The sequence below is a fragment of the Coffea eugenioides genome, chromosome 1 (assembly GCF_003713205.1).
Source record: "Coffea eugenioides isolate CCC68of chromosome 1, Ceug_1.0, whole genome shotgun sequence".
NCBI classification, from domain to species: Eukaryota; Viridiplantae; Streptophyta; class Magnoliopsida; order Gentianales; family Rubiaceae; genus Coffea; species Coffea eugenioides.
The window spans coordinates 19,092,368-19,105,513 of NC_040035.1; the positions used below are offsets into that span (position 1 = coordinate 19,092,368).

Here is a 13,146-nt window from a genome sequence, read left to right on the forward strand (position 1 = left end):
ACCTTCCCGCGATGACCCTCCGTCAACCGGGTCGGTATTTCCATTTCCGTAGATCACCACTTACTTCCCTCCGTCCACCGTACACCTCAAGGGCCCACAAGTCATTTATAAGGCGATACTCCACGAGTATGCCAAGCAAGACCTCTCATTAGGTCGAGCTTATATATCTCATGGCTCGCCCAGGTTCCTGACCAAGCCCATTGCCGGCTCGAGTCCAAGGTTGGCCTATGAGTTTGGGCGTCCCCCATTCATTTGAAAGTCGAGGAGATTCACTCCAACAACGTATGTAGTCATTCATTCATTCATTCAATACATTTCATTCATTCATTTGAAATTGGAACGAGTGTGATAAAGTACACACCCGCCCTTATTTTTAAAATCTCCAACAATTACCACAAATAAGCAAGTATCAAGGATTCACACACTTGACACTCACCGAGCAATTCAATAAGAATTATTTTCTGGAAGTTCAAGTGTCCACTGTAAGATCCTCTTGAAGGTCTCCTTGTGCGCCTGGCAATTAATAGTGGATAAATACTCAAATATCCTAATTATCAAGGAAGATTGTACACTAGTACAATCTAAAGAATATTTCACAAAAATGAACCTCAATTACTCGTAAATCGAGGTTCAACTTGCATTTCATTGAGTACAATATTATTTGAGTTTTTATCATGAAAATAGAGGGCAAAACGTTTGAATGATACTAAGAGAATTAAGAGTTTTGGAAAAACTCCTTTGCCTTGAAATTTGAAAATTTTCAGTTTTATTATAAATCTTTGAAAATTCGTATCTCTCCCGATATAAGTCCAAAATTGGAAAACCTTATACCGTTGGAAACCTTTTAGAAAGTGTTAAAAGTTCTTAGAAGACACTTTTCCATGAATCTAAGTGGAAAGTACTCAAAAATGAGCTTGAAATCACTGTTCCAGAATGTTCAGGATTGAGCTAAGGTTGGTTTTTTCGCTAACTTTGGAAATTTGGCAGAATTCACTTGTTGCAAACTAGCCCTTGAAATTTATAACTCAATTAGAGGTCTAAGTAAGGTTTAGGGCAGAACAAGCGGATTGAGAATTGGAGTTTCGAGCACCGAAATACGGTAGCTCAAAGTTAGGAAAATTCAAGTCTGGTGAACAATTTCCAGATTTGAGTTTTCAAAATTGGAACCTTCGCTAAGAATCAAAACGAACTTGGATTGGTATAAAATTTTGCAGTATGTTACTCCTATATGAAAGGTATCTCTCTATCAAATTTCAGGGAAAAAAATACCCTCGGAAAGGTAGTTAATTAATCATCCAAAGTTCCGGAAAATTTCTAAGGCAATCTGTCTTTTGACTTTCATTTCCCAATTCAAATCGTTTAACCAAGAAAGCTATCCAACCATGGTTTATTTGTGAAATAAAGGTCTAAGATACATCCATGATACCTTTGGTAAGTGTTTAGCATCAAAAACTTCAATTAATAAGATCACTCCCGGGTTTTGTCCCGAACCAGTCCAAATATTACGGTTTTTCCAAAACAGGGCAGTCCTCTTGTTTTGGTCACAACTCAGTCAATTTAACTCAGAATAGGGCATGGTTTATGTCATTGAAAAATACATTCATAGGGGTATAATATCACAGAAGAAATCATTTCAAAATTTGGCACCCAACTAGTCCAAAATCGGGCATCAATTTGCTGCCTTATCACTTCATTCCAGTTGAACAGAGCAACAGGACAGCGATCTTAAAACATTTGGTTCGGCTCACTCACAAAGAATCAGAACGTGAATTTTATCTCAAATTAAAGCCTGGAATGTATAGTTTTGAACGCCACCAACGGAACGTGATTTCGACATCCGAGGACGGAGTTATGGCCGAAACACCACCGCTGGTCAGAGCCATACGTGAACAGTTTCCAGATTTGCTAGTTTCACAAAAAAAATTCGTTTGCCCAACCAAACCTCATTATTTTTCAATGAAATTTTTCACACATCTAATACGTCATATAAAAATCAAATTTAAACCATTAGATCATTAAAAATTGGCCTTAAAATGTCCGAACAAGGCAGGGGTAAAATCGGAAACTTTTGTTTCTTGCACCCAATGAAGTTTCTATCAATTACACACCATTAATCCATCATTTTAACCACTAAACCAACAATATATCCACCATCAATCATCAAATCAGCAACAACCCAAGAGTGGGAGTTCATAGAGCCCACTTTCACATTTTTCCAACAATATCTAGTCATCTACTTACATGCAAGTACTTAGAGATGCATATCTACTACTATAAATCAAGTTTAAGGTGATGGATCATGTTATACCTTCTTAATGTACTAGATCAGAATTTTTGGCCCTTGAAATGCTCCAAGAAACCGTGATTTCCAGCACCCTTTTTGCAGCTCAAAATGATCTCCTAGTGTTAAGCTAAGTGTGGTGCAAGTTTGGTTGAATTTGGAGATGTTTTGGTGGTGGTTTGAGTAAGATTTGTGAAGTAAAATGAAGAACAATGGAGCTTAAGAGAGAGAGAGGGCTGGTCGGCAGTCTTGAGAAGGAAGAGAGAGAGAGTGATCAGATTTTTAAGCTTCCAAGAGAAGATACTAACTTGTGGCCACAAATCACCCATTAGTCAACTCACATTAGGGGGCGTTTGGCGCGATTAGGGCTCGATTTCTCGTGCGTTTGGTTCACTAGTGCACTAAATCTCTAATGCATTTATTTTCATGTGAATATTATTCACTCTTAATTCTCCCGAAATAAGGGTCTAAAGTCCCTCAAATAAAGTCGCGCGTGTGAGAACGCATACCGTCAATTTTAACGCTATAACACGAAACCTCCGAGAAATTCTTATAACGATTGTACTACTAACTATCACTTGAGTACTTAAACATAAAATTACCTATTTTAGGACCATTGTACAAGTCTTGAATATTCCAAGCCTATTGTACTCTCAATCGGATAAAATTTCCTAACGCGTTTTCATTTTTTTTTCGCTAAACAAGCTTCCAAGAAAATAATTTTTGAAACGAGACACTTTAAAAATATAATGAAGCTATAATTCCATGTATTTAGGTCTAATAAGGATAGAAAATAATATTCGGGGCCATTGGCCAAATAAATAATTAAATAAGCTCGTAACTGGAGTTTAAAATAGGTAAATTTGTGAGTTCTTACATGAGTCGAGTATTAATTTCTCAATTAACTTTTCTTAATCTACTATTAATCATTCTTAATTCTCCAATATTAATACACTCCTAATTCAAGTATAGCCTCGAAAGGCGTGCACTCGTTGTTCCATCTAAATGGATTTAAAATGGTCGAAATAAATAATTCGAAGAAAATGAGTGAATAATTATTTAAATAACCCGGTAATATTCTATAAAAATAAGAAAATTTTCGAGTCCTCACATCGTGTGCGTTACTCGCCTTCTTCTAGGTTTCCCCGATGTCCCTGTAGGGCGACACACGCTTACCCTAATGACCTCGTACTGTCCATTGATGATGAGCGTCATCAGTTGGTAATACCAACAGAGCTTTACTCCAGGAGATCGAGGAGCTGAGCCTTATGGTGAACACTCAAGGTGATAGGATTGCAGAGCTAGAGGGGACGGTAGTGGACGAGATGGCTTGGGCTGAGACCGCTCGTGATAAGCTTCAGAGGGCTAGAGCTCAATTGACTAGGATATGCGAGGAGGTCCGGGATCGAGCTTCTGGGATCTTGGCAGACACCACTATGTTGATCGATGAGGTGATGGATGTTATGCAGAGTCCGGTTCAGAAAGGCACTGAGGAGGAGTGTGAGGACCCGAAAAAAATTTTCTTATTTTTATCAAATATTATTGGTTTATTTAAATATTTATTCACCCGTTTTCTCTGAATAATTTATTCCAATCATTTTAAGTCCATTCGTATGGAACAATGTCTCTCTTATATTTTTAAAATGTCCCGGTTTGCAAATTTAATTTTTCGAAAGTTCGTTTAAGTGAAGAATAACGAGTATACGTGTTTCGAGGCAATATTTTAGCCGAGAGTACAATTACCTTGGAGAATTAAGAATGATCACTAGTAGATTGAGAAAAGCTAATTGAGGAAGTAGAGGAAAATGAGTTCTAATTAAGTTACCCCGTGTTCGCGTCGAAAGTTTTCGAAAATCACACCGCGCGGCAAATTGGAGACTTAAGGAATCAATGTGTGAGTACTCATGGTTTATTTCTAAGATAACTATTTTTATGATAAATTACCCTAATATTAGTTACTTCTATTATCATTACAAGAATTTCTTTTAAGTTTCACTTTATCGCGCGCGAATCGAAAATTCGCGTAAATCGAGCCGGAGCAGCGAAGTGGAGATTTAAGAAACTTAATCTAGACTACTAAGAGTGAATAATTATAATGTTTAAGAGAGTGCATTAGAGGTTTAGTACACAAGTGAAACAAACTCGAGAGGAAACGGGCATGAAACGCGCGCGTACACGCACTATTGGAGAGTTGACTTTTTTGCACAAATGCCACCAACCACCAAGCTTCTCCAAGAAGCTTCCCATATCAGATTTTCACTCCCTCGCACTCTCTCAAAGCAGCCGGCCACCCCAAGGAGAAGAAACCAAAAACCTTCATCATCTCACTTCAATTTCTTGCACCATTTCACTTCAAATTTACCATACAAACTCAAAACAACTTGGAGACTATCCTGGACTAGGAAGAGGGCTTCATTCTCATGGTTTTCTTGGAGCTTCAAGGTGACAAAAATTTCTGAGTTTCAACACCCAAGAGGTAGTGAATGATCTAACCTTCTAAACTTGATTTTTGTAAGTTAGATTGCACTTGGAAGCTTGTAGCTTCACGTGAGTAACTTTGGTTGGTTGAAAATCATATGAGTGGACTCTATGAAATCCCACAATGAATATATTGGACTGATATGATTATTTTGGATGTTATTTATGTTGATTAAGTGTTAAACTAGTGGATATAAGTTGAAAAAGTAGAAGGAAAACAAAAGGAAACCAAAGGGAGGAAAGAGCCGATTCTGTCTTGTTGTTGCAGAGGTCTTGGTTCAATTTTTTGTGGTTAAATTGCCTTGATTTTGATGTAGATATGTTCTGTAGGTTGTGTGGAAAGTTTCCACCAAAAATCACTTGATTTCGTTGGGTAAAAGTTGCATTTTCGAAAATCCTTCAAACCTGGAAAACGTGTACAGAGGTACTCTGGCAGTGAACTTTGAACAAACATAACTCTTTGCTCCGAGTTGAAATCAAGTGCCTCTTGCCACATTTGAAACTAGACACTTTCAGTTTTCTAACGGTATAAAATGCATCCTCTGATTCGACTTGATTGAGCCGTACCAGTTCTTCAAATTTACCTGTCCTGTTTTGTTACTCTGCTAGAGAGTCAATGAGGTGCTGGGACTTGTTGCTTGAATTCCAGCTAGCTATGGTCTAAATTTCAGAATGATTTCTTCTGAGAAATTGTAGCCCTGTGAACGTAGTTCCCAACGCCACCAACCATGCCCAATTCCAATTTGAATTGACTGAGTTATGGCCAAATTACAGACCTGCACCAGAGATAGAAAACCCTAATTTTGGGCTAGCCGATGGCTTAGCTCGAATTGGGACTTGTTATTTTGAAACTTTTGGTGTTAATCACCTACCGAATGTATCCTGGATGTTTCTTAGACCTTTTATTCATAAATGAACCATGTTTGAGATGATTTCATTGGCCAAATTTTAGAAAACGGAAAACGGAAGATTGAAGACAGATTTGTGTTCGGATTCCCTTGAATTTTGGTAGTTTAGTTAGCTACGTTCCCTTGTGAATTTTCAAGTGAACTTTGACAGAAGAGTAACCCTTATATGGTAGTGTAATCATACCAAATTTGGTGCCATTCCAAGTCTATTTCGATGCCCAACTGAAGTCCCAAATTTCATGTTTCAAATCTGGAAAATTGCCCAATGGTCTTCATTTTGAACCAACTTTGAGCAGCTATATCTTGGTGCTCAAAATCCGATTCATGTCCCGTTTGCTGTATTTTAAACCTTGATTGTAACTCTAATTGAGTTTCGAATTTGAGAGGCTAGTTCACATTCTGTGAATTTTGCCGAATTTCCAAAGTTTGCCAAAAATCAACCCTGAATCTGTCTTGGGAATACAAGTCAGCAATTTCAAGCCAAAATTTGAGTGTCTTCCACTTAGAATCATAGAAAGGTGTCTTCTAGGAAATTTTAGTACTTCAGAGCTAGTTTCCAACGGTATCAAGTTTTCCGATTTTGGACCTACGAAGAGTGAGATATGATTTTTCAAAGAATGCACCTCAAATCTGAAATTTTCAAACTTGACGCGAATTGAGTTTTTGGAGACTCTTTCCTATCCTCTATTACTAATTGATCATTTTGGACTTGTCTTCATGAAGGAAATCAGTTTTTCCTTGTGTTATTAAACGCCACTTTTGAACCTTGAATTTTGATCAATTAAGGCTCATTATCATGATATTCTCTAAGATTGTACATGTGAGGACTCGCAAAATTTACTTATTTAATCTCCTATTTCTAACTTATTTAATTATTTATTTGGCCTTTTGCTCCGAATATTATTTTCTAAGCTCTTGAGACCTAATTACATGGAAATATAGTTTCATTATATTTTTAAAATGACTTGTTTCAAAAATTAATTTTCGGAAGCTCGTTTAGTGAAAATAGTGAACACGTCTTTGGAAATCTTGATCGATTGAGAGTACAATAGGTTTGAAATATTGGAGACATGTACAATGGACCTAAATTAGACATTTTAATGTTTAAATACTCAAGTGATAGTTATTAGTACTATCATTATAAGAATTTCTCGGAAGTTTCGCGTTATCGCGCTTAAATTGGAGATACGCGTTTTTATACGCGCGATTTAAATTTAGGAACTTTAGACTCTTATTTTGGGACAATTAAGAGTGAATAATATTTACATGAATATAAATACATTGGAGGTTTAGTGCACTAGTGAACCAAACGCGCGAGAAAATCGAGCCCTAATCGCGCCAAACGCACCCTAATGTGAGTTGACTAATGGGTGATTTGAGGCCACAAGTTAATGTCTTCTCTTGGAAGCTTAGAAATCTGATCACACTCTCTCTCCTCTACCCAAGACTGCCGACCAGCTCTCCCTCCCTCTCTAACTCCATTGTTCCAAAAATTTCTTACTCAAACCACCACCAAAACATCTCCAAATTCAACCAAACTTGCACCATACTTAGCTTAACACTAGGAGATCATTTTGAGCTGCAAAAGGGTGCTGGAAATCACGGTTTCTTGGAGCATTTTGAGGGCCAAAAATTCTGATCTAGTACACTAAGAAGGTATAACATGATCCATCACTTTAAACTTGATTTATAGTAGTAGATATGCATCTCTAAGTACTTGCATGTAAGTAGATGACTTGATATTGTTGGAAAAATGTGAAAGTGGGCTCTATGAACTCCCACTCTTGGGTTGTTGCTGATTTGATGATTGATAGTGGATATATTGTTGGTTTAGTGGTTAAAATGATGGATTAATGGTGTGTAATTGATAGAAACTTCATTGGGTGCAAGAAGCAAAAGTTTCCGATTTTACCCCTGTCTTGTCCGACCATGTTTGTGCAAAATTTTGAGGTTCTAATGACTTGATTATATTTTTTACATGTTAGTGTGAGTGTGTACAAAATTTTGTTGAAAAATAACATGATTTGGTTGGTCAAATGAGTTGATTTTCAAAGTTAGCAAAACTGGAAAATGAATCCCGTATTGCCCAGGCAGTCATTTTGTATCGGCTATAACTCTTTGCTCCGATGTCGAAATCAAGTGCCGTTTGTGGCATTGGAAACTAGACATTCCCAGCTTTCCATTGGTACCAATTTCATGTTCTGGGTCCACTTGAGTGAGCCACACCATTCGATTGAAAATCACTGTCCTGTTTCGTTTCTCTCCAGGAGACAGGACAGGACTTGTATCTTGATGCTCAAAAACGAGCTGTATGTGGATAGAATTTGAAAATGGTTTCTTCTGATAAAATTCATCTTTATAAGAGAGCTTTCCAACGCCATCAACCACGCCCAATTCCAAGTTGAATTGAGTGAGTTGTGGCCAAAGTTTGAAACTGCTACAGTGATAGAATTTTCCACTTGGACAGATTTGTAACTAACAATGATTTGGGACTTGTTGTTTTGGAAACTTTGATGTCCAACATCTACCAAACTTTATATCAGATGTTCCTTGGACTTTGTTTCACAAATAAACCAGATTTGGGTTGGTTGCTTTGGATAAAATGTTTAAAAAGGAAAGAAGAGCTAGAAGACAGTTTTAACTTTGGGGGAAATTTCTTGAACTTTGATGGTTTAGTTAACTACCTTCTCGTGTGAATTTTCAAATGAAATTTGATAGAAGAGTAATCCTCATATGGAGGTTTAATTGTGCAAAATTTGGTAATATTCTATGACCATTTTGATATGCAAATGATGTCACAAAATTCACTCATCGAATCTGGAAAACTTTTCGTTTTCTCTTAGCCAAACAGTCAAATCTGATTTGGGGAGTTTTATTTCGAAAATTTGGATGTCAATGGTCTTTAAATTGCTCAGTGGATGTTTATGAACTCTTGGTTTCAATAATGGAGAGATTTGGAACTGATTTCATGGTACAAAAAGTTTGTAAACAAAAGAAAAGTGAGAAGGTAGTTTAGCCTTGGAACTCTTCATAAACTTTGGTTGTTTTAATGACTACCTTACCGTGAGAGTTTTTGTATGAAACTTGGTAGAAATGTTGTTCACACATGGAAGATTTAGTGTACCAAGTTTGATGTATTTCCACTGCCAATTCGATGACCAAATGATACTTCGAATCTAGTCGTCAAACCTGGAAAATAGCCCACAGTCTTAACTTTTTCAGCAACTTGGAGCTACTATATCTTGGTGCTCGAAACTCCGTTTCTCGTTCTGCTTGTTTTGTTTTAAACGTTGATTGTAACTCTAATTGAGTTACAAATTTCGGAGGCTGATTTACAACAAGTGAATTTTGCCGAATTTCCAAAGTTGGCCAAAAATCAACTTAAATCTGTCTTGGTAATTCAAGTTACCAACTTTGAGCCAAAATTTGAGTGCCTTTCACTTACATTCATGGAAAAGTGCCTTCTAAGAACTTTTAGTACTTTCAAAGAGGTTTCCAATGGTACCAAGATTTCCAATTTTTGACATATAGAATGTGAGATACGATTTTTCAAAGTATCGTATCAAACCTGAAAACTTTCCGAATTCCAAGGGAAGGGAGTTTTCAAATACTCCTTATTCCTTCGATATTACTCGAACATTTTATACTTGATTTCCAAAAATGAAAACTCGATTGCTCATGTACTTTAAGAAAACTCCTCTTGAACCTCGATTTACGAGTAATTGAGGTTCATTTTCATAAGATTTCCTTAGATTGCAGTAGCGTACAATCTTCCTCGATAATTAGAGATTCGTAGTGATTGAGTGGTACTTGATTATTGTTTGCTCAGGCACTCGAGAGAATCTCCAAGAGGAACTCGGAGCGGACACCTAAAACGCTTGTTTGAAAACTACTCGCTGGTTTTGACTAGGTGAGTGTCCCATATAGGAATACGTAATTGAATAAATCTAGGACATGTTTATTTCATGATTATTAAGTGTTAAGTGCTATGTGTTGAGTATTTACCATACTCATGCCTATTTAAGGAATGTATACTTGCATTGTATATCTACATGAATTGATTAAATGATTAACCATATCAAATGACCATATAAACTCGATACATGCTTAACTTGCTAGATTGCTTGCTTAGCCTACTCGGTTTTAAAAAAAAAAAATGGAGTCGAGTGTGTACTTTATCGCACTCATTCTCTTTTGAGATGAATAACTCATGCTTGGAAATGCTCGAATAACATGATTTGGTATGCTAAGGTTGCATACGTCGTTGGAGTGAATCTCCTCGACTCTCACATGGTAAAAATGTGATAACGGCCAATGATGGCCTATTCATATGACAAATGCCTGTTAACTAACCGTCACTACTCAACCGTTAACCGTCAACCGTGAACCGTTAACCGCTAACCGTGAACCGTTTACCAACCCACATGACTACCTAATTACTTGACTATTTGCTCACATGATTTCCAATCTACATGACTATTCGATATCCGTGAATTACATGCTCCCATGAAATCAACTTGTATTGCTTACGTGCTAAGTATCCACTTGATTACTTGATTATCATGAATCACATGTTATATGAAGCTGCCCATCATTGTTAGGCGAGTGTGTACTTTACCTCACTCGACCTACTCAAATGATGAATTTTACCTTTTGTCGAATTACTTGGTTACCTGTGCATGTTGTAAGCTCTAAGCTGAACTTGGGCCCTGCCCTTGGTTACTGGCCTACTCGATCCAGGACTGGGCTCGGTCGGGTAGGTTGGAACCCTGAGTCGCCGTTTCGGTATACTCGAGTATTACCACTGGAGGGATAAGGCGATGGCCAGACCGTACCGTGGGGATCGGAAGTCATAAGGTGCAGATGACCGACAGAGTTCCACTGGAACACCGTATCCTACAGTATATGTTTACCTGGTATCATGATAATTGTTTCATGCTAAAATGCCAATATGAAATCCTGAGCTATGCCTGTAATAAGCTCCAATCACTCGTGAACTATACATGCCAATGTCTTGAACCATGATAACTGTCTCATGATAAATGTCTCATACCATGATAAATGTCTCAAATTACCCGTACAATGATTATCACCTCATGATAACATGCCATTGTGTAACCTTGAACCATGCATATGATATGCCCAATCTACTTGATTTATTTGAACTGTTAGAGTGTCTTGGAACCTCACTGGGCTGTGTAGCTCATCCCACGTTGTGGTTTTCTTTTACAGGGTTCGAGACCAAGGGTGCTCGTGAGTAGTACTAGATTGCTTTCTTTTGAAGATTTTAAGTTATATTATAACGGATGGCTATTGTACCCTTTTCCGTTGGGTTGTATTTAAGCTTGAAAGCTACATAGTTGTAAGTGTAAGATATTTGAAGTACTTTAATTATGTATTGAAGTTACTTATAGTATTTCGAGCTCTTGAATGATGGATTGTAGTGAGTCCTGGCGAGAACTGGGCAGGCATCCCGCGGATACCCTTTGGTTCACCTTAGGGAGAAGTGGGGGCGTCACAGTACAAGTGTGCAATCTTCTTTGATAATTGGGGTTTCTAAGTGATAGTGTGTAATAGATAACTATTGTTTGCTCAGGCATTCAAGGGGAGCTTCGAGAGGACCTCACAACGGACGCTTAAGTACTTGAATTGTGCAACACACCCTCTTATTTTGATAGGTGAGTGTCAAGTGTATGTGAACTTGTTACGTGCTTAATTGTTATTAGTAATTGGAGATTTGAAAATGTTGAGTCGAGTGTGTACTTTATCGCACTCATTCTCATTTGAATGAATAATGATTGAAATGAAATGAATGGATTGAAATGTATTGAATGGATTGAATGAAATGAAATGGTATGCTATGACTGCATTCGTCGTTGGAGTGAATCTCCTCGACTCATAACTGAACTGAACTGAACTGAACTTGGGACGCCCAAACTCATAGGCTGACCTTGGACTCGAGCCAGCATGGGCTTGGTCGGGAACCTTGGTGAGCCGTGGGAATGAAATGATAAGCTTGATCTATTGGACAGATCTTGCTTGGCCTACTCGTGCAGTAGCGCCTTTAATGCAGTTCGGGTCCCGGGGGGGGTTGTAAGGTGGAAGGACCTGTGAAGTAAAGTGGAGTTCTACGGACTTAAAAAATACCGACCCGGGTGACGGAGTGTCATCGTGGAAAGGTATTCAATTGAGGTTGGCAAAGCAAATAGAAATTAGCTCCTGAGAGCTACCATATCCTCAAATTGTTTCTGTTTAAATTTCACTTGAATTGTTAATTACTCGAATATTATTGTTTTACCTGTTGGATGGGATTGCTACTTGGACAATGTGCTTGCTTGTGTGTTCTGGGCCTCACGAGCAATAGCTCACCCCGTAGATTTGTTTTCCTTAACAGGAACGGACTTGGAGTGAAACTCGAAGAAACCATTGGGATGTACTTTTGTGTTAGGGTTTCAAATGTAATATGGTAGACATCTTCTGGCAGCGGTATATTTTGGGAAATTAATGTATTTTGAAGTTGTGATGTAAGATTGAATATTTATATATAGAAGCATCCGCATTTTCTTACTTTGTCATGTCGTTTTAGTTATCATTGTATTAAGCTTGAACGGGAATTGTACCGAGTCCTAGCAAGAGCTGGGCAGACGTCCCGCCGATACCCTTTGGTACGCCTTAGGGAGAAGTGGGGGCGTCACAGTTGGTATTAGATCTTAGGCTTCAGATCTTTGTAGTGTATCCTAGGCTTAAAAGTTTAGGATGCCGGACTGTGGAACTGGTTGGGAAGTTAAGTGACTGCTTGTGTGGATGAAAAATTAGAACCTAGGTTTTAATTAATAGACAATTGGGAGTCTCGATCTTGTAAGAGATATGTGGGATAGTACGAGATGATCAAATCCAGTTTATTTAGTATACTTGGACTCATTTAAGCTTTTAAATTTAATTGTAAGTTACGGAAGGTAACGGTGGTATTGAACCGTCTCGGGGACGCATTCCGGTGGCCATTGTTGGGCAGGGCCTAGGGGAGCTCGTTAGAGGTATAACCCAACTCGCCGAACTAGGACTCCATGGGATTGCTAGAGGACTTACTCGTACTCAAATAATGTGATATTAGCGATAACCGAAAATCGGAGGAGATTATTCGAGGAAACTAGAATAGTTTGAGAAGATAATCGAGAACTGAGGGCAATTGTGGATGCCCAGACTACTAGAATTTCTGAAGTGGAGACGGAGGTACTTGAGGAGCGAAAAAAAGACAAAAGCTCTTGGTGAGCAGCTTCAAAAAGCTAAGAATCGACATGCTAGGGTAGTACACGAAATTATAGATCAGACGGATAAGTCGATGGTTGGGTGTGTTACCTCGGTTGAACAAGTGGAGAATGACAAGATACTCAATAAGGGACATGAGATTAAAACTTCTAGTGTAGGAAATAAAAATGATCCTACTGAAGTAGCAGAGACTTCTAGCTCCACCAATCACTA

At 38.1% G+C, this 13,146-nt stretch overlaps 1 protein-coding gene across 1 annotated transcript in view; it reads left to right on the forward strand.

The window, feature by feature from the left end:
- Positions 1-3,549: 3,549 nt before the first annotated feature.
- LOC113768769 overlaps positions 3,550-13,146 on the forward strand; it is a 58,403-nt gene continuing 48,806 nt past the window's right edge. The window contains exon 1 of the mRNA XM_027313242.1: positions 3,550-3,781. Coding sequence (XP_027169043.1) covers positions 3,550-3,781 — 232 coding nt within the window. The remainder of the gene's footprint in view (positions 3,782-13,146) is intronic.